The sequence below is a fragment of the Periplaneta americana genome, chromosome 16 (genome assembly GCF_040183065.1).
Source record: "Periplaneta americana isolate PAMFEO1 chromosome 16, P.americana_PAMFEO1_priV1, whole genome shotgun sequence".
Classification (NCBI taxonomy): Eukaryota; Metazoa; Arthropoda; class Insecta; order Blattodea; family Blattidae; genus Periplaneta; species Periplaneta americana.
Genome location: NC_091132.1, coordinates 178077738 through 178105254, shown reverse-complemented (window position 1 = coordinate 178105254; position 27517 = coordinate 178077738). Strand labels below are relative to the sequence as shown.

The 27517-nt window shown below is 33.7% G+C and overlaps 1 protein-coding gene across 3 annotated transcripts; it reads right to left on the bottom strand.

Annotated features, from left to right (window-relative positions):
* Positions 1–377: 377 nt before the first annotated feature.
* LOC138692051 (zinc finger protein 665-like) lies at positions 378–21785 on the bottom strand. 3 transcript variants are annotated; one of them, XM_069814907.1, is made up of 5 exons: positions 21692–21785; positions 20097–20231; positions 17302–17439; positions 13518–13600; positions 378–5342 (listed from the first exon to the last, which is right to left on the bottom strand). In XM_069814907.1, exons 2-5 carry the CDS (start codon positions 20205–20207, stop codon positions 3527–3529), a joined length of 2148 nt encoding a protein of 715 aa, XP_069671008.1. In that variant the 5' UTR covers positions 20208–20231; positions 21692–21785; the 3' UTR covers positions 378–3526. The 3 variants fall into 3 exon arrangements, with proteins under 3 accessions (XP_069671008.1, XP_069671006.1, XP_069671009.1); XM_069814905.1 differs by lacking the exon at positions 21692–21785 and adding an exon at positions 21325–21685 and having other exon boundaries at positions 379–5342; XM_069814908.1 differs by lacking the exon at positions 21692–21785 and adding an exon at positions 21325–21685 and having other exon boundaries at positions 5190–5334.
* Between the last annotated feature and the right edge of the window lie 5732 nt (positions 21786–27517).

The window sequence follows — 27517 nt, the reverse complement described above, 5'->3', positions numbered from 1 at the left end:
TGGGGTTTTCGGCAAGAAATTGAATTTAAACAATATTGCTTCTTCTCTGCAACGTTTAATAGTATCAGCAAATCTTCAGCCCGAAGGAGGTACTTGCGAGATATGACGGACTATTTAAAGATGAAAATGAACTTTTTTTTACATAAAATCCTGATACGATATTATTTGAAACCTAAGATATTTGACAGAATAATGATTCACTCATAAAAGTTTACTTCAAGTAATCAAAGAATTTTTACTGTTTTAAGTAAAGTTAATTCATCAATGAGTAAGTATAGGTTATTAATTTTTGTATGCAAGAGTAGAAAAAAATAATTTGTTTCCATATCCAAATTGGTTCATATTGTTTTACTCATTCTTAGCACAGTATACTTCAAATAGCGCGCTATATTTCGTAGTTTTGAAGCACAAAGACTCAGTTCACCCTGTTCGATATTTCATTATATTTTAATGGTCATGAATGAGTACAAATAAGAAATAACTTACCGTGATAATTATGTAAAATTATAGTTATTTTAATAACATTTTTACAAGTACATTACATGACTGGACAAAAGTACTTTTTGATTCCCAGTAAACCAAGAACAGAAAAGACAATACATATCGATAAGTATGTATATAATGATATGTAAAGTCGATACTACGTATTCTGATGTTACTTGTGCATAATTCACCAATGGCGTTCTCTCATTAGTACAATCCAGTTTTAACATAAACGCAGGTTAACCAACTACAAAACTACTATGTGAAGTATACAATACAAATATGAAATAGAATATTAAATTTAAGAATTCAAATCACGTGGCAGTCTGGTGAGGTACAAGTAGCGTATTACTGAAAGTGATTGTATTGAATTTCTCTAAATTAGTTAGACACGATGGATGAAGTTATATTACGGCCTATTTGCCACAAAAAAATATAAAAAAAAAACTGCTTTACGATAACAACAGAGTGAATCAACTTTCACGTAACAGGCAAGATTCTCGATAGTTGCGAATGCTCACCTTCAATGTATGTATTTTATGCTTTGTCGCTGTTGTATCCGTTCCCGGTTTAGGCCCGTAACACACTTGCAGAGTTTTCGTCAGCGAGAAAATTAAAAAATTGATAACATGGATTCTAATGGACGTCCACACACTGGAAGAGATTCTCGCTCAAGGCAAAAACCTCGCGCGAGTTTCTCGCTGGAATCGGTAGCTGAGCGAATTTTCTTGACACATTTATCAAAGATGTTTGACATTTATACTCTTTATGACGATTGAATGTAGAAAAAGATATCACAGGTGGCGATGAATTGTACTGTTTTTATTTGAAAATGAGGAAAGATGGCTGATAATTACAGTCAGAAACTTATCGAACTTGTACGATGTCACCCGTAGGCCTATTTATATGATACACGGGATGAAAACTATAAAAACGCGAAACATAAAGAAGAAATCTGGAGATTATCTCAAAATAAATGGGGCTATATTTTATTTTGATGAGATTTAATAGTATTAATTAAACATTTGAAAAAATGTATCTATATGTCTTAACAGTTTACATAATTTTAATCACAACATAGCAAAGAATCCTTTATCATATCATGAATGGCAAAAAAACTGTGGTCCATTGAACCTGAAATAACGCCTAAACGTATCATCATTCAAATCGAAACCAGTGCCCAAAACTCGCCCTTATTTTCGTAAGATACAATGTGATATTCAGATATTTCTGGCTTTAATTTTAGGCCTACTTTTTCTTTTCATTAACAAAATATGTTAATGTAACTCCATTTCCTCATCAACTGAATACTCAGATTCAACACAGCGTTCGTACGTAATTTGTAAAGTACGACAATATACTTACAGGTTATATATTTAAGTACGACAATATACGTAAATACATAACCTATAATATTTCCCCCAACGAGTCATTACTATAATCAGAAAACTTCTTTCTGCATGAAGGCAGGGCATAGATGATCATAGCGAGATGTGATCTGTGATAGCGAGAACTCGCCAAGTGTGAGGAGGAGGCTCTTCGCCTCTTTCTCGCAACACATTTCTCGCTTATTGTGGACCAGGCCTAAACGTTTTGTAGCCTGTGTTAGCCTCCTTGAAGTTTTAGGTTACAAGGCTGAGACAAACACATTCCACAGTGATGGTATTACAAAAACTTTTCGTCAGTATTTTTGAAAACATATGCAAATAATCTTTCAAAAGAAATAAGTTTAAGAAATATCAGATTTGAAAGGCTCCTCGCATAAAGGCATTCATTTGTTTTTAGATTACACGACTGCGAGAACACTTACCACAAAAATCGCATTAGAAAAGTTTCTTAGCAATATCTTCGAGTAAATTATTCCTTAGTATACTAGACCTACTAGCAAAACACATTTCTCAAACACCACATTTGGAAGAATTATCCCTAGTAGAAGTTCATGGATTTTTATACTACTCGTCACTCGACCCAGCCATCGCGATTTGAAAGCTTTCTCGCCTATGCTGCTGTTCTCATCTTTTTAGGTTACACGACTTGGAAAAGGAATCACCAGATACATCTCATTAGTAAAGTTTCCTGCTTGTGTCCAAGAAATCATGGTCTTTTAAGCTATTCTACTTCGAGAAACACGAAAAACAAAACATTTGAAAAGTTTCCCGCCTGTGTGCAGGGGGCCATTGTTCTTTAAGGTACTTGAATTCCAAAAACACTTAACACGAACACCGAATTTCAAAGTTCCCTCGTCTACGTGTAAGAGTTCATAGCCTTTTAAGCCACTCGACTGCGAGAAACACAGCACAAACATCACATCTGGAAGATTTCTGGTCTGTTGGCAAGCGTTCATGGCGTTTTAATTCACTGGAATTTCAAAACCACTTACTTTAAACTAAGTATTTGTAACGCTACTCGCCTGCATGCACGAGTCCATAGATTTCTAGGCTACTCAATTGCGAGAAACACATACCACAAACAAATCATTGGAGAGATTGTGAGTAGACGTTCATGACTTTTAGACTACTCGTCGCCAAGAAACACTTACCACAAGCATCGCATGTGAAAGCTTTCTCGCCTGTTTGCAGACGATAATCATGAAATTTTCTAACTAGTCGATTGAGAGAAATACATACCACAAAGATCTCATTTCAAAGGTTGATCACTGGTGTGGATTTTTAGATTCCATTAGAAGAATCACTTACCTCAAACTACAGATGTTGAAGAATACAAGGCTGTGTGCACTAGTTAATGGATTTTTAGGCACTTGAATCGGAGAAACACTTACCACAGATATCACATTAGAAATTTTCTCCCTGATGTGCCAGCGGTGATGGATTTTTAGATTATTACAATTCGAAACACACTTATCGCAAACATCACAACTCAATAGTTAATCCCGTCTGAGCAGCCGTATGTGGATTATCAAGCTCCTTTTCTCGGAGAAACACTTGCCACAATCATAACACTTGAAAAATTTCTAGTCTGTATGCCGTCGTTCAAGGATTTCTAGGGTTTTCTAACGAGTGAAATACGCACGACAAACATTGCTTTAAAAGGTTTTTCTACAGGCATTCCGTTCTTTATGTATTTTTAGACTACTAGATTGAAAAAAACAATTCCCACATTCATCACATTTGTAAGCCCTATCGCCGGTATGCACGTGCGCATGCCTTTTAAGATCAATTTGTCGCGAGAAACACACACCGCAAACATCGCATTTGTAAGGTTTCTCGCCCGTGTGTACGCGTTTATGGGCTTTTAGGTTAGAAACTTTCGAAAAACACTTACCGCAACCATCACATTTGAAAGGTTTCTCGCCCGTGTGCACGCGTTTATGTACTTCTAGATTAGAAGGTTTCGAAAAACACTTACCACAACCATCACATTTGAAAAGCTTCTCGCCCATGTCTTCGTGTTCATGTGTTTTTAAGTCAGCAGAAGTAGAAAAACGCTTACCACAAACATCACATTTGAAAGGTTTCTCGCGTCTGTGAACGTCGAAATGGTTTAATAGGCCAATCTTGGTGGAGTAACATTTCCCACAATAATCGCATTTAAAATGTTTCTCATCTGTGTGCCGGCGACGTACATGCATTTTCAGGTTGGAGCACTGTGAGAAAAACATACCGCAAACGTCGCATCTGAATGGTTTCTCACCACTATGCCGACGATTATGAATTTTTAGGGTATTCAATTGGGAAAAGCACATTCCACAAACATCGCATTTGAAACGCTTCTCGCCTGTGTGCAGGCGTTCGTGGATTTTTAGGGTACCAGAACTCGAAAAATGTTTCCCACAAACATCACAATTCACACGTATCTCGCCTGTATGCACGCGTTCATGGCTTCTTAGATTGCTCGAAATCGAAAAGCACTTTCCACAAACATCGCATTTGAAAGGCTTCTCGCCTGTGTGCATGCTTTCGTGGAATTTTAGGCTACGAGAATTCGAAAAATGCTTCCCGCAAACATTACATTTGGCACGTTTCTCGCCTGTGTGAATGCGTTCATGGCTTCTTAGACTGCTAGAATTCGAAAAGCACTTACCACAAACTTCGCATTTAAAAGGCTTCTCGCCTGTGTGCAGGCGTTCGTGGATTTTTAGGGTACCAGAATTCGCAAAACGCTTCCCGCAAACATCACATTTGAAACGCTTCTCGCCTGTGTGCAAACGTTCGTGGATTTTTAGGTTACCAGAACTCGAAAAATGCTTCCCGCAAACATCGCATTTGACACGTTTCTCGCCGGTGTGCAAGTGTTCATGGCTTCTTAGATTACTAGAATTTGAAAAGCACTTACCACAAACATCGCATTTGAAAGGCTTCTCGCCTGTGTGCAGGCGTTCGTGGATTTTTAGGTAACTAGAATTCGAAAAATGCTTCCCGCAAATATTACATTTGACAAGTTTCTCGCCTGTGTGCACGCGTTCATGGCTTCTTAGATTACTAGAATTCGAAAAACACTTACCACAAACATCGCATTTGAAAGGCTTCTCGCCGGTGTGCAGGCGTTCGTGGATTTTTAGGTAAGCAGAATTCGAAAAATGCTTCCCGCAAACATCACATTTGACACGTTTCTCGCCTGTGTGCAAGCGTTCATGGCTTTTTAGATTACTAGAATTCGAAAAACACTTCCCACAAACATCGCATTTGTAAGTTTTTTTGCCGACATGCGTCTGTAAATGCCTGATTAATTTTTCCGAATTCGAAAAGCATATTTCGGAAACTTCGAATACCAGTTGCTTTTCATCTTCATGTGTTCCTGGGAAAACTGAATTCTTGGAAATCTCACACACGGATTCGTTCTCTTCATGTAGATTACCGTCCAATTCTGATGATTCAGTCTTTCCAGTGACATCTGCAATTCTGGCGAAAATATACCATTAGTCTATAAAATAGTCGCAACAAATATACATTCAATTATTGACTGCACAAAGTGAAACAAACCTCTTTCACCACAAGGTATATAACCATTAGAGATACATCCTTGTGAATAATTTATGAGTATCACTGGAAGTATCCAAATTGTCTGAACATTTTGATCTTGATGTAGGCCTATACAACAAATTTTACAGAGAAAACATCGTGATTTTCAAGTGTTGCTACACTCTTTCCTTAAGAAATCTCTCAGTCCAAAGTCACCGGTGAATTCGTGTGACTTGGACACAATAATTAAAAGGTGCTCTGCAATAACAAAGTGTGTACACGTACCTCGGTATAGTCGCCACAATCAATGTATCAAAATAACAAATTCAATAACGAGATTTTGACGAATAAAATGTATACATAAATACTATCTTCTTCTTCTTCATCAGGCTCTATAACTCTCAGATGAAAGTTTTGAATTTCTCAACAACTTTCTTCCATTCCTTACGGCTTCCAACTATCTTTGTCCATTTTTCCACCTTCATCAATTTCAAATCATTCAGGACATCATCCTCCCATCTATTTTTTGGTCTACCCTGCTTTCTGTGAACTATTGGTTTCCATTTGTATATTTGTTTGACAAGTCTATTATTCTCCAGTCTATTTATATGACCAAACCATCCTAATCTTAGCGATTTTATATGATTTATTATGTTCCTATTCTTTATCAGCTCGTTCAATTCACTGCTATATTTAATTCTCCATGTACCATGATTCATTTTATTTGGACCAAAAAATTTTCTTAGTATAGCTCTTTAAAAAATTAGTAGTCTATGTTTTATGGAGTTTTTAATTAATTAATTAATTAAAATATAAAATATACAGAATAGAATAAAGAATATAATTACAAACAAAGAAGGGAAATATAAATAAAATAATGCAATCAATATAAAAAAGGAGATACAGTAGTATTAACAAAATTTGAGACAGAATGAGCAGCTCTCGTGTTCGGACGCAGTTCAGATATAATATTAATAGGCCTATAAGAGAATATAAAATAAAATAAAATAGGAAATAAAATTAAAATTACAGTTACAGAAATTATATAATACAATATTACTATACGAGAAATATAGAAAATAAAAAATAATAATAATAATAAAAATAAATAAGTAAAATAAAATAGGAACTGAAATTTAAATTACAGCGGCAATGGAATTATATAATATAATATTAACACTAGAGAAGAATATCGCACGTGAAAAGTAGGACTATATATATATATATATATATATATATTTTTTTTTTTTTTTTTCAAAATTATAGAATACAAATATAATATAGGTTGATTAAATCATACACATAGGCTATAAATTTATTTAATCAAATTGAAGATATTAACACGTTTCTAATTTTCTTGATATATGTTAGTGGGTTACATGTTTTTAAGGACCCATGTTTCGCTGGCATGAGTTACTACAGGTCTTATTGTAGTACAGTATAGCTTAAATTTGGACTGTTTAGATATCAATTTACTTCTAAATAACTACACGTTGGCATGGAATGCTTTGTTTCCCATTACATTTCTTTCTTTTATTTCTTCCTCAATGGTGTTGTTATTAACAGTTGATCCAAGATATTTGAAACTTGGTACTTGTTGAATCGTTATATCGTTTATTTTAAAATCTCCTGAAGTTTCTCACTTTGTGCTACATTTTAAGAATTTTGTTTTCTTCTCATTAATTATCAATCCAAATTTAATTGCTTGTTCTTTTAAATTCTTAAATGTTTCTATCAAAGCCGATTTTGCTCTGGCAGTTGTTATTATTACGTCATCAGCATGAGCTATACATTGCCGTAATTTTGTTGTAATGTTTCCCCTCATCTCCAATTTCTTCAATATGAAGTCTATAACCTAACTAAATAATGTAGCTCAAAGCATTTTGTATACTGAACTTTCACTTACGTTATTGGTAACCTTTATTTTTGCCTGTGTTTCTTAATGTTAGGGCTATTAATAGTATCATTTTATTAGGCACTTCACAAAATTTTAAACACTCAATAATTCTATTTCTCCATATTGCATCAAAGGCATTACTGAAGTCAATGAAGATGTTATATAGGTCAATATTAAATCCATGGCATTTCTCAAATATTTGTCTAACTATAAATATATTATCTATACTTGATCTGTTACCTCGGAAACCCATTTGATAGTCGTCCAGTTTGTTTTCTATTATTTTGACAAGTCTTTTGTTTAATATAGTGGCATATCTAAACTAATAATAAATTTTTCATTGGGTTATTTCACGACGCTGTATCAACATCTCAGGTTATTTAGCGTCTGAATGATATAAAGGTGATAATGCGGGTGAAATGAGTCCGGGGTCCAGCACCGAAAGTTACCCAGCATTTGCTCATATTGGGTTGAGGGAAAACCCCGGAAAAAACCTCAACCAGGTAACTTACCCCGACCGGGATTGGAACCCGGGCCACCTGGTTTCGCGGCCAGACGCGCTGACCGTTACTCCACAGGTGTGAACTCTACCAATAATAAATCTGTAGTAGCCGAAAATTTTCTGGTAATTTTCGATTTGCCAAAAATAATTGGTCCTAACATATATAATTAACCACCTTGAAACCGAAAATCGCTCTTTTGAAAATTTTGTTTGTATGTCTGTCTGTCTGGATGTTTGTTACCTTTTCACGCGATAATGGCTGAACGGATTTCGATGAAAATTAGAATATAAATTAAGTTCGTTATAACTTAGATTTCAGGCTATATGGCATTCAAAATACGTTATTTAAAAACGGAGTTGTAAGGGAGCCTGAATTAATTAAATCGAAATATCTCGATTATTATTGATTTTTGTGAAAAATGTTGCATAACAAAAGTTTCTTTAAAAATCATTTCCGATAAGTTTTATTCCTTGAAAAATTTTGATAGGACTGATATTTAATGAGATAAGTAAGTTTTAAAATTAAAATAACTGCCATCTAAGGCAGTGTAATGAAATAAAAAACAAATGACTTCGTCTATACGGGGCCTTGGACAACAACAATCGAAAGCTATGAAACATAGCCTACAGATAAAGTTTCTGCATTTGTATGAAGTAACATCGGAAGCTAAATTAACCGATTTGTATAATTAATTATTATTTCACCATTTGAAAGTGTAGTTTCTCTAGATGGACATAACGCTATAATGTTATTACAGTAACTTCGGAGTGAATTGAGGACAGGTAAGATTAAAATAGCTTCTTATGCATAGAAAACTTGATAGGCTATGGGCCAAGCACCATTTACTGAATACGTAGAAAACTAACTTACTTACTTACAAATGGCTTTTAAGGAACCCGAAGGTTCATTGCCACCCTCACATAAGCCCGCCAGCGGTCCCTATCCTGTGCAAGATTAATTCAGTCTCTATCATCATACACCACCTCCCTCAAATCCATTTTAATATTATCCTCCCATCTACGTCTCGGCCTCCCTAAAGGTCTTTTTCCCTCCGGTGTCCCAACTAACACTCTATATGCATTTCTGGATTCGCCCATACGTGCTACATGCCCTGCCCATCTCAAACGTATGGATTTAATGTTCCTAATTATGTCAGGTGAAGAATACAATGCGTGCGGTTCTGTGTTGTGAATACGTAGAAAACAAGGGTTAAAATTAAGTTATTACCATAATTCAATGGAAACATATAGCAAGTAAAATAAAGTATTCACATTAAATCTAAATGATGTCAATGTACATTAAACTATGGTTGCATGTAATAAAAATTAAGAAACATGTTAAAGGATTTGTCATTGCACCAAATGAGTGTCTCTGGACCAAAATGATCGCATTTTAATTAATTAAATACAATTTAAATTAAGTAACATATTAAACGATTTATCCTTCTATCAAACACGAATGTTCCCTGGATAAAACGTCCTATTTTAATTATGTAATTACTTTATATTTATTTCTAACGGGTGCAGCGGAGCGCACGAGTACGGCTAGTATTTTATATGATATATTTAATAATGTTATTGGTCTGTAATGTTACTACACATTAATCTATCTCCTTTTTTAAAGATTGGGCAGATGATTCCTTCATTCCATTGTGTTAGTAACTTCTTTTCTTCCCATATCCTTGTCATCAATTTATGCAGTTGAAGCATTCTTCCACCGTATTTTATTAAATTCGGTGGATATTATCTGATCCAGGAGCTTTATTTGTTTTCAGATTGTTAATTATATGACATACCTCATTAAAACTTAGTGAGGCTACTAATAAAAAAAGACGGATTTGCAAAGGAATTTCTTTGTTAATGAAAACAATGTTACTTTTACTTAATGCCAAACTCCCACTTCTTACACATATCTTGTTATTGCAGAACACCCCACAATTATTGTTTTTAAAGACAGTAAATGTACAATGAAACTAGAAAAGAAATAAATGTTTGAAGTTCGTTAAAAGGCAGAGAAATTACGTTTTTATCTATCAGTCACAATCTTATTCTGAGAAAGACAAAAGTCTGTGATTAACATTAACAATGTGTTGTGTGATCCAAACATTTCAGCATTCACTATAATTCTTTTCCATGAAACAACTAATTTATGGCTTTACTGGTGTTTACGTGAGGTGCTTCGATATATTAGTCTATCTGTATTTATGATGTGTAAAGTAGGTTATATTGATTACATTAGTGAGTGATTAAAAAATATTGGACTGAGCCACGTTTTCTATTGTTCAATATTGTGTTTTTGAATTATATGATTTTATTTAAAATAGTTATTAACCTTTAATATTTCGCTTTTGAATATGGACTGACAAACCTTCTGAAGAAATCAAGACTTGTCTTCATTGTAGAAAAATCTTTAAATCTATCAACATACATAAGTAAAACCCATCCACAAACATATCGTCTAAATTTAAGATCTAAATAAGATAAACCGAAAAAGCAGTGATGACAATGACAAAATTGTGAAGATACATCACACATTAGTAGTAATTTTGAGAATAATATTGAAAGTACTAATATTGCCATTAGTGGCAGTACTAACACTGATGTACTGTATGTAACTATCATACTTCCAATACAGGAACAGTTTTACCAACTGTACTCTCACTAGAAGTTTTGATTTATCTAGAAAAAAATCAAGACTTGAGTGGGATTTAAATGAGTATTACAAGATTATAAGAAAGTATACAATGATAAGAAGAAATAAATTACTCTAATACAATTAAATAGATATTAATTGACTTACTAAAATTCTATTACCCTAATGTTAACTTCACCAAAACGATTAACGAAGCCGCCATTTTCAGTTGACTGTCTATACAGTAAACAAATGACGCCCGCAAAGCATGTTTTATTGTAATGTAAAGAATTTGCAGTTTGAAAAGTTGGCAAAGGAAGAAATGGTAGGGAGGTCATAAAAACAGAATAAAATATAAAAAAATATAAAAAAGTACTCTAATACAATAAAATAAATATTAATTGACTTACAAAAATTCTATTTCACGAATGTTACTTCACCAAAATGTTTGAACGAAGGCGCCATCTTCAGTGGGTTATTTATGCGGGAAACAAATGACGATCGCAAAGCATTTTATAGTACCGGTACCGTAAAGAATTTGCAGTTGGAAATGTTGGAAAACTAAGAAACAAATGCTAGGGACGTGACAAAAACAAAAATGTACCAGAGAAGTATTAAAAATAACAATTACTCTTAACATTGTTCACGAGTGAAAGCAAAAAAAAAAAAAAAAAAAAAAAAACGTTACCGGCACGTCCCTACAGTACATTGGGTAGCAACGGTGTTCCTACAACGCGCAAAAATTTCATTCGAGTGATAGATGGCTATTACCAATAAGCGTTGCTGTTGCACAATTGATTCCGCAAAATGCAAGCAAAATATTCTTACGCTCAAATCATCGAGCGTTACTTTATCGTCTTCATATTTGCGACATTGACGACACTGCTCTCCAGGTCACATGACTCAAATTACTGCCAGTTAAAATTTTCATAAGATTACGAAAACTTTTAGTATTTTTACGCTATTATGTATTACTGTATTACAATATTTATGAAGTGATCAATCAACGAACAGAAGAATACAAAGAGTAGACACTAGCATCTTAATACCATTGGATGGAGTGAAGCCGGTTTGATGAACCTGACGCCATATTGTTGCTACCAAAACATCTCAAAATAGTTATTACAGATCTTATGATAATAGGAATTCCATATGTCCCTAATTTCCTGGAGGACTCACACTTTCTTGTTTGTTTCGTAATACAGAATCGCTAGCACGTATTTTTAGCAAAAATTGCAAAATTGTCATCGATAAATCATATATATACATATTTAAACTGACAGCTCTTCAAATTGCAGTATGGTATTTAATAGGTACTCTGAAGGGTTAAACAAACAATAATGATAAAAAAGGAAGATAACAGTTTGACCTTATTTTGCTACTAGTCCAATAAAATTGCTAACCTATAATAACTGCTTTTATAGGTGATCCATTTCCTTCGATTTAATAATGCAACTTACTTCTTAACGCAAATTATCATTCTCTTCCTCTTGCCAGTGTTTCGTATAGATGTCCCGATTTTGTTTAGAGAAAAAGTGGAATACTCTTAACTATATATTTGATAGGCTGTTCGTTTATAGTATATAATTAGATTATAATGGCGAACAAAAGTGAAGTTTTATTACCAAGTGGGTCAAGTTAGATCACGACCGAGTTAATGAAGCTACTTTTGTACGAGTTTCCGGATAGGTCCTAGCTTACCAATATTAAAAGTGCGTACATATAATTTTCTTTTTCAGAGACTGTTACCCTATAATCTTGAAAAAAATATAAGTTGTGTGATATACCTTTCTGATTGCTTTAAGACAGCATCTGTCAGCAACCTCATTACCGTCTGATTTCGTGATTATAAAAATTAATTACAATAAAATTAATACACTATTTCTTTTTCTTCATCAAACGATTACGTGCATTCGATTGAAGAGAAACCTAGGTACACCCATTTTCTATAGCACGCAACACGAACTTCCAACATGGGTTGTTAGGTTAGCTTCGCTCGTAAATGCTAAGTATACAAAGCATAACTCTGATTGAGTGGTTATAAAAATTAATTAATATCAATACACTAATCCTTTCTCTTAATCAAACTAATACGTGAACAATACGAATCTAACCGACTACCCTAGGCTAAATCATTCATTATCTACCGGTAATAAGTACATTCCACACATGCATATTTACCCGTGAAAAGTTATTCCAGGAATTTTTTTTGAAAACCTGTTTGTGCAGCCATATGCAGCACATGTAGGATATTGAAATTAGTTAATTTATTAACTGAAAAACAACGATGCAACATCACAATCAACTGCTCATGTGTTTTGGTAGCATCATAATGGCGACTGTCCACAAAATCGGCTTCACCTTCAAGCTGTTCATGTCTACTCTATGCATTCTGTGCTCGTACTAAGAATAAACATTGTATGCATTTTAAAACTTAATTTTTAAATATGTATATGAATATTACTAAATTTCAACACGGGGAAAAATGTTGTGTAGTACGGTCTGCTTTTACATAACCTATAAACGTATTTTCCAACCATCCCTCAAAATCAGTTATCCAGCACTGCCTTTGTCCCACAGTTGCCAGATACGAAGAAATCTACTGTATTATAAATGAATATGTAGATAGATTATATAAATGAATGAGTAAATAAATACAATGGATTAATTAACATAAGACAATGAATTTGCAAACGTGATGTGGAAAAGCTCTTGGAATGGATTCAAAATGGTAGTTCCTAGGCAAATAACAAAACACCCCAACTATAAAGACATTGTAGAAAATATGTTGGAGATTTTCGAAATCCTGGGCTGCAGTATGAGTGCAAAAGTTCACTTCCTGAATGTTCTTCTACATTATTTTACTGAAAATAGAGACTTTTTAGTCAAGGCCATGGAAAAAGGTTTCAGCAGGACTTAAAACAAATGAAAACTAGATACCAAGAGAATTGGAGAGTGAATACGATGGCTAATTATTGCAGGATGACTTAGACAGTCTTTCCGAAGATGCTTCTAGACAGTAAAGAAATCGGAAACTTCAAAAAAAATTAACTCTCTACATGAAGACTCGCACATCACACTCACCTTTCGGTAAAATACTTCTTGTCCTCTGCTGTTACTTCCACACTTGGCTCCTCTTTCAATGTGTCCAAGACACTCTGTTCCTCCTAGAAATACAAAGCAAAGGACACAGAAAGATAGCACAAATTACACTAAAGATTTTATATCACAGTCTACTATATACAGTCGCGAACCTCAATATGTAGTAAAAATGCAAACATGGGTAGTTGCCCACCACTAGGATCGCTACTATCGCCTCATCATCGCAGATCTCTCTCCTAGCAGACGACAAAATATGTTACACTTTCGTTGTGTTCTTTTGGAAAAATTAACACCTTCCTTCCATTATTGAAATATTAAATGCATAAAGTTAATTTATTATTTTAATGTAGTATATTAAATTCCACCATAAACTCGAAGATACTGGCAAGAAATAAGTTAATATAATTTTTGTTTGTGCAAAACGAACTGAAATTTACTATAATAGCTTCACTCATTCAAGATTATAGCAATAGCGATAATTAACTACGAAACCAATAAATATTAATTTGCATTTCTCTTTACAACAATAATAATGGAAATATGAATTAATGGAGTAACTTACGTGAACCGGTACTTGTAGTGTAGGCTTACGTAGTTAACAAAGTGGGATGAGGTTAAGCAATAATAATCACACCAGAATTGGAAATAAAACGTGATCAATACATTTTATTGTAACAGACTTTTTCAACGTCTCTAGTAAAGCAGCAAATAAAAAAACAACAAAATTAACAGCTATAATTAAAAACATATCCTTTGAAGAAAAAAGTAGGCCTAAGCAATAATAACCCCACCAGAATTGAAAATAAAACGTGATCAATAAATTTCATTAAAACAAACTTAATTTTTCTACGTCTTTAGTAAAATAACACATAAAAATAATAACAAAATTAATAGCTACAATTAAAAATATATCCTCTGAAAAAAAAGTAGACCTAACCTTCATTTCTCTGGAAATTTATAGCAGCCTAAGTGACAGAACTTTAACCGGTATCTAATGTCCTTTCGGTTAGACTGAAACATTTCATTGTGAAATTCAAGGATATAATGTATTCTAACAGTCACAAAGAACTTCAAATTAACAGTTTTGTTTCTGCACAGCATTCCTGTGGAAATCCAGTAACCTTTCTGAATCTTTCGGAAATCGGAAAAAGGATAACTCTGGCCTCTTTCTCTTACTGTTGCTACAATTTATAGCACTAGAAACGACTCCTCCTTGTCCCATATTATTATTCCAATTATTATATTTTAGCCATTAACATTTTCATAATAACCAATAACGAACATTTCACAAGCATCAATGTGAAATACGCAACGAGCTAGCACTCGATAGAAATACGACACAGTCCAAAGTCGACCATAGAGAGTCTATTGTTTCTAGTTGCTAACCGCTTGGAGCGCTTTATCACGAGATTTGCAAAAAAACACCTCAAGCTTCGCGACTGTATATAGTAGACTGTGTTTTATATGCCACAGAATTGCACTTAAATCGTATATGGCCCAACAGATTTTCAGATAACAGAAGGAAATTTTATATGATCAGCATTGTAATGGACTACCAAAATGTTGATTTTGAGATAACTGGAATTCTGTCACTTGATTTTCATTATTGCTAATTAAAATAATATACTTTTAACAAAATTATTCTAAGATGTATTTAAAATACATTTAATTTACGTGAAAAAACTTCGTGTGCGCACAATATTTTAGGTTACATGTAAATTTAATGACTAACATTTTGGGCCTGTCTGATTCATGTCTTATTTTTACTTTACTTTACTTTTCATGTTGTTTATTTTCTTCATAATTTGCTTTTCGTAAATTTTTTTCTTGGTGTGAACTTCCTACTTAATTATCATAGCCTGGATGTCTTTCTCTTCATCACTTCATATGGCAGGAGTTTGCGACTTCTTTAATAATGCTAGGTATTCTTTTAATACATTAGCAAACAGAAGTTGTTCTCATTCTCTCTCTTCCATATTTTTTACTTCGTAATTGTCCCTTTTTTTGTTAAACTAACCAGATTTTAAGGACAACAATCAATTTTCCGAACAAGAAATTAACATTAATACATGGAAAGCGAAAACTAACGGATCTTAGCGAATAAGCTCGAAGTATTGTTGATAATCGATACAATCGAATATTCTTGATAGGTTATACTACTGCCGCGTAGTACATAATTCGAAGTAGTAGTATCAGGTTTATGCATACAAAAGGAAGTATATACTTCTACTTCAATCATTTTCTACAGTCAAAGCAAAAGTTCATTCTGCCAAATACATGCTGGAAATACATTAGGCCTGTTACACACTTGAAGAATTTTCGCTAGCGAGAATTGTGTTGCGAGAAAATTCAAAGATTGATAACATGGTTTCAAATGGACGTCCACACACTGGAAGAGATTCTCGTTCGAGGCAAAAACCTTGCGCGAGTTTCTCGCTGGAATCGGTAGCTCAGAGAATTTTCTTAACACATTGATCAAAGGTGTTTGACATTTATACTCTTTATGACGATTGAATGTAGAAAAAGATATCACAGGTGGCGATGAATTGTATTGGTTTTATTTCAAAATGAGGAAAGATGACTGATAATTGCAGTCAGATACTTATCGAACTTGTACGATGTCACCCGTAGGCCTATTTATATGATACATGGGATGAAAACTATAAAAACACGAAACTCAAAGATGAAATCTGGAGACAAATATCAGATTAGGTTATGTGTAAATAGGGCTATATTTTATTTTTATGAGATTTAATAGTATTATTTAAACATTTGAAATAATGTATCTCTATGTCTTAACAGTTTACATAATTTTAATCAGAACACAGCAAAGAATCCTCTATAATATCATGAATGGCAAAAAACTGCGGTCCATTGAACCTGAAATAAGGCCTAAACGTATCATAATTGAAATCGAAACCAGTGTCCAAAACTTGCCCTTATTTTCGTAAGATACAATGTGATTTTCAGATATTTCTGGCTTTAATTTTGGGCCTACTTTTTGTTTTCATTAACAAAATATGTTCATGTAACTCCATTTCCTCATTATCTGAATACCCAGATTCAACATAGTGTTCGTACGTCATTTGTAAAGTAGGACAATATACTTACAGGTTATATATTTAAGTACGACAATATACGTAAATACATAACCTATAATATTTCCCCCAACGAGTGATTACTATAATCAGAAAAATGTTTTCTGCATGAAGGCAGTGCATAGATGATCATAGCGAGGTGTGATCTGTGATAGCGAGAACTCGCCGAGTGTGTGGAGGAAGGCTCTTCACCTCTTTCTCGCAACACATTTCTCGCTAGCGAGAAGTCTGCAAGTGTGTTACGGGCCTAAATACTTAAAAACTATGGGTGAGAAACAAATGAATTCAGGTGATGATGAATGCACACACATCTAAGGTAAAATCAATTATTTGGAAACGGTAAAATCTATTGAGAATTTTAGACAAAGAACGGAGAAGAGAAAAAGAAGGCATGTTCTTATGGACAACATGTTTTCAAACGCACTATGCGAACTGCAGCTTCGCAAGAATTAAGAGCAAGTGTAACAAGCAATTTCGTATGCATATCTAAAACATAAACAGAGATAACACTCCCACATTAGTTCTCTGCAACATGGTGTTTCTAGTAGTAGTAAATAGTGATAAGGGTTCTTTTAACACAGAATAAAAGGCACTGCAAGTACTTTTGTAAAGAGGTAGTGTCCGTGACAATCAAAACACAAGATAAACACACAGTCCATTCCACTCACCTTTGGTTCACGTTTCACTGCAGGGGACGAAATTAGTATCGGATCTTCATCAAATTGTATCTCAGATGTGAGATTTTGACTGTGGTCCACATATTCCTCCTTTATAGCAGTCACATGCTGATCGAAAAAATTACGTTCCTGCAGTACAAAGAGACATCTTAAGGGGAGAGGATGGTATTTTTTGGTGAAAAATGAGTAAATTTTCAAAAAAAATATTCTTTAAAACATTCTGTAATACGTGTGGAATGCACAGCATAACATTTTGTGGGTATTTGTGCCCTTATCGGATGTTGAGACGTCATTTTTAAACTTCCTAGGCTATGGATTTTTAAATCACACGCCCGCTTTTATCGGTTTCCAGCAACTTCATTTTTTTTTTTTTTGCTACATTGCCAGACAAAACTGGATATAATTTCTGAACTATTAAAGATACATAAATGAAATTTAGAACACACATTCTTTAGACTACTAGGAAACGTTTCTCTGTAACAGAATTTTGTTAATTGATTTCATTTAAAAAATACGTCCGTTTGTTTGCAAGAAAGGAAATCAGAAAATTGTTATTAAATTTTAATTGTTTATTTTACAAATGGAGTAATATCAAAATTCTGCTACAGACAGTTTGTAGAACATACTTTTGCACATACATTGCAAAAAACTGTTTGAATCGATCTTAAAAACGGTTTAGATATATCGGTTTTAGTACAATCCTGCATTGGGTATATTTTTTTAAATTTGGGCCCCCAAATAATTTTTTTTTCAAAACATTTTTAATTGGTTTAGTTGCCACAGCTATGAGCTCTCTACATACAAAAAATTAATATTAATACACCAAATAGGAAATAGAACATTATGCAACGAGCTTATAATGGTAGTAATTAAGACGCGAGTATGTTTTTTTTATGAAACGAGTGCAAGCGAGTTTCATAATTTTCATACGAGCGTCTTAATTACCATTATAGGCAAGTTTCATACGACTTTTTATGCTCGACCATATTTCTAACTTGAAATTATTCATAAATATTCATGTTATGGTTATGTGAGGAGCGGAACTGACCTGAATTGTGAGATGTGCGCAGAAGCGAAAGTATTGATTTTTTCCGAGGCATGAATGTCATTGACCTTGATATAATCTAGAGAACAACATGAAGATTAGTCTTGATATAACTGGAAATTGATTTAGAATTGAAAAACGAGATGAAAAATTGAATTTATTTGAATATTTGTTGTGTGGATAAGCTTCAGGGCTTCTACCGCGTTGTCTTGGTGTTATTGGCTGACGTTTGGACCGCTGTGTTGTGGTCATCTTCAGAGCAGTTGTTGGATAAGGAAATAGTCTTCCAGCTCTTTTATATATATATATATATATATATATATATATATATATATGCATTTCTTGAATAACAAAATTCATCATATTATAATCATCATTCACGGCCAAATCAAATGTTTCGAATAAAAATGTTAACATTACGCAAAAATAAAGGAGAAAAATGCTAGAAGAGAAGAATAATACGGGCGCCTGGAGAGTGTTAAAAAGTAGGGACAAATACGTGAGATTCCGGAAAATAGTAGTAGTAGTAGTAGTAGTAGTAGTAGTAGTAGTAGTAGTAGTAGTAGTAGTAGTAGGTTTATTTTGCCTGGCAGAGTTAAGGCCATGAGGCCTTCTCTTCCACTCAACCAGGTTTCAATAATATACATGAGATACAAAATTTGATTACAAAACAACACAAAAGAAAATACCTTAGAAATTACATAAAATATAGTAGGAAATTACAATAGACAAGATCAGTTACATAATATATAAAATAAAGTAGAAAATTACACGTAATCAAAGTCAGTTGCATAACATAAGGGAAAAAAAAAACACACACACACGCACGCACGCACACACACACACAAAATTTATAAGACCTAAAATGCTCGAGACAAATTGGACGATTAATTTACTTGAGATATATTATTCAGTTAATATACTAATTGGAGAATACATATGGGTGACAAGACATAAAATGTTGATTAGCAAAGTCCTACTAAATGTCATACAAATACAAATGATTAAGTAATATATGAAGATAATAAAAAATGAAAAGAGAAAAAAAAAGAAGAAGAAGAGAGAGGAGAAAAAAAATAACTTGGTCATTTAAGACTATTTAGAAACTTCCGCAAGAGTCAATTCTGTTCATTAAAGACATTTCTGAGTAGAGTGTACTTAAAAGATTTTAGACTCCGACTGCTCCTGATTTCCTGTGACAAGGAATTCCAGGAACGGGCTGTGTGTATTGTGAAGGAAGCAGAGTAGAGAGATGTTTGATGGAATGGAATTGATAGAATATGGTTATGCTGTAAACGTGCATCACGGTTGTGGTGGGATGCTAAAAGAGTGAAGCGAGGAACTAGGTAAATAGGTGTGGAATAATTTAGAATCTGATACAGCAAACAGAGTGAATGAACTGAACGTCTCTCCCGTAAACGAAGCCAAGATAATTGAAAGAAATACTCGGAGACATGATCATAGCGACGGCTGTTAAAAATGAAACGAACACAAGCATTATGAACACGCTGAAGCCTCAATGACAATTCAACACTAAGATCACTATACAAAACGTCGCAATAGTCAAAGTAAGGCATCACCAGGGTCTGTATCAAGATCTGTTTCAGTTTAGAAGGAAAGAAATGTTTCAGTCTTTTCAGAGAATACGGGAGGGTTGGCAGCCATAAATGTATTAGTCAATCAAAATACAAGCTAAACCCTGGAAGAAGAAAACACAGTGCGTTCCTTGTGCTCCACTCACCTCTGGTTCATGTTTGACTGCAGTCAACCAAACTGTCTCCCGATCTTCAAATTTCACATCGGATATGAGATCATGGCTCTCCTCAACATATTCCTCCTTTACACTAGTCATATTTTCATCCAAAAGATTCTGTTCCTGCAGTAAAACGAGACATCTTAATAGGGCACTTTGGAATTATTTTATATTAGGATATCTCTATTTTCGATAACATTCACATTCACATTCATAATTTCCATCAATATCTTCAAAAAAATCCAAAATATTATAAAATGTACCACCAGAAAAGGGAGTTTTATTGACAAATAATTGGTGTAAGAGAATATCAATTGATTTATATTGTAATTTATCATCAGAAACTTTGCTTTTACAGCATTAATGGGTAATTGTGAAGTAGATACTGAGGCCTCTTGCAATAATCCATCCGTGACTTTACCTACTGAGGACAAATTTTGAAATGATAACTTATTTAACAACACATCTGAAACAAGAGGAAAATCTTGTTTTGTTTTAGAACAGACTTGTTCAACCACAGTCAAATTTATCTTAAGAACTTCCAACATTTGTTCAAGAGCTAAATAATGTTCTGGGATTGAACCTGGGTATAATAACAGTTGTAAATTGAATCTACTATTAGTGACTAATACGTGCTATGATACGATAAGTTTGCTTTAATGATAGCTTCTCATTATTTTGATTAACTTCTGTTACCCTTAATAATACATAATTCAGTTATATTATTAAGAAAGAGATCAATTTTGAAACATGGGTGGTGTGTATATATGTTCCTTCAGGTGTGCCAGAATATTCTTCCATAAGTTTGAACAATTGTTCCATTGAGAAAGTATTGAAATCCAATGGTAATGAATTAAATGGAATTCTAAATAAAATTTCCCATATATGTTCTTTTCGTAATACACGTAAGGTTGCAAGAGACATATTGCAAAATATATCGAAGATATTGAAGTTTCGCACAAACAAAGTACACAATTATTATCAGGATACTGAGAATATTAATTATATTCGGAACATCTGTTATATGACTTTCTAACTATTATGGGTAATCCTCAGAACTCCGAGTTTAGGTTGAAACATGTAAACCAGGTACGATACAATTTAACACAAAAAAGTCATATAATACATATTAAAAAGTAATACAGTATTAAAAGTTATGTAATCAAGATGTATATTAAATGTATGTAGCTCCCCCTTGTGAAAAACATAATCTCACCTCAGTTTCACACCTTACTGTGGGATAAGTGATCACTGGAGATTCTTCAGAATTCCTTTTTGATATCTTATCAGAGCTGTAGTAATCCATCTTTATCTGTGCAATTGCTACAACTTCCTCTTTTCAAGATCACAAACACATCTCGCAAGTCCTATGACGAACAATTAGGCAGTGACCGGTAACAAAGTAAGCCGTGGTTTTTTGCTGGAAAAGTTGGCTCAAACTCAAAAACGTTATAAGCATACACAGTTGAACTTTTCCTTTAATTTTACGCATTCAAGCAATGTATGCCAGATTGAACGAACCGAATTAATTTATTTACTCATTTTCACTAAAAATTACAACGCATGCAGCAAATGAAACTTACCAACGCCTTTTGGATAATTTGTGTGTTATTTCCAGTGTGGCCAACACATAATTTGTATCCCCATCAGTCTTAACACCTTGCCGAATGCCGACCCAGGTGGCGCAAGCCGTAGAGGAACGCAATGACTCTACGGCTTGGTCCGAAGGGTTGTGGGTTCGAGTCCCGCCTCGGGCATGGGTGTTGTGTTAGTGTTAGTTAGTAAACAGAAACCTGAAAACCTGAAAAATAGAAATATTTCGGAAAATGGCCTCTGGCCGGATGTAGAAATTAAAAAAAAAAAAAAAACACACACCTGAAAATCCGTTAGAATCGGCCAAAGTAAAAGAAAAAAAAACCACTCTATATATTTATATACAAATGAAAGGAATTATTAACGAAATATCCTTAGCAGTCTACATAATAATAATAGTAATAATAATAATAATAATAATAATAATAATAATAATAATAATAATAATAATAATAATAATAATAATAATTCATCCACATCATCTGCCTCTAGTTCTCCAGTGCTTTCTGGGTCTACGCTCCCCTACAAATTAAACAATTAAAAATAACAGCAGCTAAAAAAAGTAAAAGACGATGTGAATTGTAAATTCCGCCAGAAAATCCGTTACCCGTCAAAGCCATTCTTTTCTCGCCCCTTACATTGAAATTCCGTCACTTCTGACGGAATTTTCGTCCCGTTGGCGACACTGGTTATTTCGTCCAATTGTAGGGTTCCCAACACCAAAAACACGAAATCCGCTACATAGCTGCCAAAATTCCACTACGATGTCGGACATTGAATAATTATGAAGCAATCACAAATATGTTAAGGGGTCATATAAGGAGTTCTTATTGTGTTTCCTGACGTAAGTGATATTGTTTCAAAATAAAAACTGTGAAATAGATTCATTTTATTTAAGATCTATTCACAAATGCTACAGTGCGTGGCGTAAGTCTCTCCGCAGGGAGGCCGATGCGCCAGCCACTCAGTATCCTAGTTCATATTATCTGGGCAATGATACTTACGTAGGCAAAGAATTCCGCTAAACTTAGTGACGTATATACGCGTACTAAATTAAATTGCATTAAGTTAGACTGAATTGAGGTAAATTACTTACCAATGTTACAGGTGATGCTGGAAATGTTGTCCTCGTCCACTTCTGCATCTGTTAAAAGTTTAGGCCTACCGCTTCTCGGAACGTCATGATCTGGTGTCATGGAATTTAGTAATTAAATCTCGCATAGTATATCGATTAGGACATAACGATTTTGGAAGACGTTCACGAAATTTGCGTTTTACATTTTCCGAAAACGTATCATCTTCACGAAAGACATACTCCAGTATAAGCGCTCTCTCTTCAATAGATAAACATATTGACTTCTAACGCACGAAAGCACATCCACTTCTTACAAGCACAATGTTCACATTCAGCTGAACATATGTACAAGGTCTAGAATAACTGCTCTGCTTGCAAGTAATAGCGATTTCTAAGCAATCTATTAGAACCTCTGAACATGAATATGAAAAGAATAGAATTATTCATTACAAAACCCCGAAGTGTGTTGTCAAGAATCATAGCCAATTTCAGAGTAATTATTCTTTTTGCCGGATCGTCATCTGTCTCATGACTGAGTCTCATAATGGTGGCAGAAGTTGTACTGACTTACCATTGTATTGTCCACAGTGAAAGTTACAATAATGAAGACTGTGCAAGGAGACCTGATTCGCAAATTGCTTGCAATATATCGAGTGGGCCCACGAAATATCTCAGTATTGTTGAGAGTGGTTTGGCACCACATAGGCCTACTGTTTTTCAATATTACTTTAGAAGATTCAAACTTAGGAAATAAAAATATTTTCCCTTAACTCCATAGTAAATAACCCTAAAACTGGAGTTAGTCATGGTTTTATCAAGACGCATATCAGTCTAGTGAAGTAATCAGCAAATATATCTGAAGAATTTTGAGTACAAAAGGTTTGGAATTATCTCAAGTCGCAGGTTATGCAGCTGTTAAAGCTGCAGTTAATTATAGAAAAAAAATGTTTCTGTAAATTTAGAAGTTGTTGGCAGCGAACCAGAATTTACTAATGACAAACTGAGAATGCCGTATGTTAAATTATTGTTTGAAATTTGCAGTTTTCACATATTTTCATACTCAGACTTTTGTGATAAACATACGTAATGAATTTTCATCCTGGTCCGAAACAAATCAATTCAAACAATTTTTTTTTTTTTTTTTTTACTTTGTTGACATGACGTGTAAAAGACACTTGAGGAATGTAATCTGTGGTTGACGAACACTTATTTTTCAAACAGAAGACTTTCAACTCATACTTCTTATCTCTAGGAAGAAGAGCGCAACAGTATGTTGTGCTTTGTTTTGACTAAAGATGGCGATTTTTCAGTTCATTTGTGCACTTTCTTGTTCCTTCACAAATCTACTTAAAAGTATTTCACAGAATCCTCTAGCAGCTAAAACAACTAATTTACATTGACTGAGTTGCAGGATGTGATGTGAAAATTTAAATTTGAGATTGAAAATAAGCAAATTGATAAATATTAATTCAGTGAAGCTGAAAACATGTTTAAGCACATGGGTGATTGAGATGAACAGAAAAGAAGTTTGAGTATACTGCATCTCCTTTTTTTTACAAAGTGCTGCAATATCTTGTAATTTCTATGATTTTGAATTAATTTCAAAAAAGACATCCTTTCTCTCTGAAAATCTCATCCACATGGAGAAACCTTGAAATATTTGTTAATGATCTTCCTAGCAACATTGATGTTGATAAAGTTTATTGCATGAAGATTTTTGTATCCTGAAAATTTCTTTAGATGCTATGAATCAAAATCACTTAGAAATAAAATGGACGGTTTTTACAAAAGAGCGTCAGAATAAAAGTGTTTCAGAAATTGAGGGGAGGCAGAGGTGAAATTTTCGAACAAAACTGAAGAAAAAATGAAAATTTGGGTTTTTTTTTTCCATTTTTATTATCTTTATTTTCATATTCCGATGTCAGTTTTTGATTTTATGCCCTTTAAAGTATGAAATTAAAACAAAGATAATCCCATAATAAACTAACACATCATTATTTATATACCTTCTCTGAACATATAGATAAAAAGAAATATTGAAAATTTCTTACAATATGGTGCATGGAGCATTTTATATCCAAGGATATAAAGTCTTATAAAATTATTAATATTTACAGATCTATTGTACTTAGAAAGTTGAAACTTAGTATGTCCATTACTAATAACATACTTAGTATCCATGATGAATTTCAAACCAATCGGAGAAATATTGTGGATTTTGAAATATTCACCTCTGCCTCCCCTTAATTTAATTGATAATACGGGAAGTTAACAATAAACTTATAAATATATTGCAAACACTTATTAATCGAAAATTAAAAAAGAAAAATGGAAATACACGAAGAGTAATATGTAATTCTCGTTAAGAAATATAGCTGGTACAAGTTGAATGTTTAATGGTCAACTGGTCTTAGCACTGTCAGGTTAAATTAATTAGTCATTATTATTATAATTATTATTATTATTTCGGCTGCGTGAACATTCTTCACGTCCAACAACTTGAAACTGATTATTACAAGACTAAAATATGTATGAGGAATAAATGAATCCAATAATTACTTTACAAAATAAAAAGAAAACTAACACCATATCGATAATAAGTTCATAACTTTCTTAAAAAATATTGTCCTAATCATCATCATGGCTTTTCAGACTAATCAACTCAGTCACTCAATACCGTGGTGGGAATATAATGGTGAAGCAGTGCGCAGCCTCGCCCGTTCTCCTACTACGTGATGACGTCACGCGGGAAGCATTGCGAACTCTGTCGCAGCTTGCTAACTCAGCTCAGCTCAACTCCGTAAGGTTTTGGAAGTGGAGTATGTTAAATGATTATGAATACTAAGAAATCAGAATCAGATATGACATTTTATATTACTTACTTACTTACAAATGGCTTTTAAGGAACCCGAAGGTTCATTGCCGCCCTCACATAAGCCCGCCATCGGTCCCTATCCTGTGCAAGATTAAGCCAGTCTTTATCATCATACCCCACCTCCCTCAAATCCATTTTAATATTATCCTCCCATCTACGTCTCGGCCTCCCTAAAGGTCTTTTTCCCTCCGGTCTCCCAACTAACACTCTATATGCATTTCTGGATTCGCCCATACGTGCTACATGCCCTGCCAATCTCAAACGTCTGGATTTCAAGTTCCTAATTATGTCAGGTGAAGAATACAATGCGTGCAGTTCTGTGTTGTGTAACTTTCTCCATTCTCCTGTAACTTCATCCCGCTTAGCCCCAAATATTTTCCTAAGCACCTTATTCTCAAACACCCTTAACCTATGTTCCTCTCTCAGAGTGAGAGTCCAAGTTTCACAGACATATAGAAGAACCGGTAATATAACTGTTTTATAAATTCTAACTTTCAGATTTTTGGACAGCAGACTGGATGATAAGAGCTTCTATATTACTTGTTATTAATTAAATACCCTAACTTTTATTAATTCTCTATGTTTGAAACCTAAAACAATTTAAAGCACAAGAGGTGGATGCAGTCACCCCATTCAGAATTTAAAATAACAACACGCATCGAAGAAAAACTGAATCTAAATTAAGAAGATAATAAACAACTTCATCAAAATTCAGATGTAACAATTCTTCAGTTCGTCTACAATAAACCTACCTATCATATTTAACAGTAAATAATTGAATTATTGAAACAGCAGTATAATTTATGAGATAAAAATAACTATAAAACTACCTACTAAAATTAATTTTACATTACACATTCTGTTTATAACAAAATGGGCCAGTTTCATCAACCTTCACTAAAGTTTTAATGACTCTTTAGTTTATTTACTGGTTCATTAAATCATTTTTATATCTCACCAACCATCTTTAGCCTAACGAACCAGTAAAATTATTATTAAATTTAGTGATAGAAATTTCCATCTTTAAAGTTTTAATGGTTCATTAGTTGCAATATAAAATGACGGAACGTTTCGACGCAGAATTGTTATATCTGGAACTGCTCGAAAATTAAGAGTCGGGTGGAGATAATGTTAACCATTTAAGAAACGATTATTTTGAACATTTTGAATGACACAAAAATTCACGAAATATCGTGTCATGAAGATCGTAGTACCCAAAATTTTAGAAGAAATTGATCATAGGTTAGAACGTCATAAAACAGCTGAGACAAAACTGACTCTAGTCTACTAGGTAACATACAACTGAGTTTTTATTTTAACACATGAAAGTGTTTATTATAACTATACTTAAGAAATATTAGTAAATTAATATATTATATGCATTCAAACATAACAAAACTTAATTGGTACAGTATATTAACTTTCATTTATTAAAATTATATTATAGCTACCGATAAGATATGTTTGCACTGGCTTTAAAACAGACGCGAAAGAAATGGATTCATGGAATTTATAATCATTTTCTTTCCGAAGGAAATTTCATTTTCCAGCAGGATAACCACCCCGCGCACACCGCCATAAACGTTCAAAGACGATTCACGAAAAGGCATGAAAAAGAGGATTGATAAATATCGAGACAACCCACCTCAAAATCCAGATCAGTTTTGGGATCAAGTTCTGGCTACCTGGGAAGATCTCGCTGAGGATCAGAACTAATTCCGCGATCTGATGGCCTCAATGCCCGGAAGATGCCAGGCAGTTGTAGACGCCAGTGGCATGTGGACAAAGTATTAGAGCCACATGTGTTTTTTTTTTATTTTTCTTTAATTTGTTTGTTTATCTTTGTTGTATTTCGGGAAGAAAATT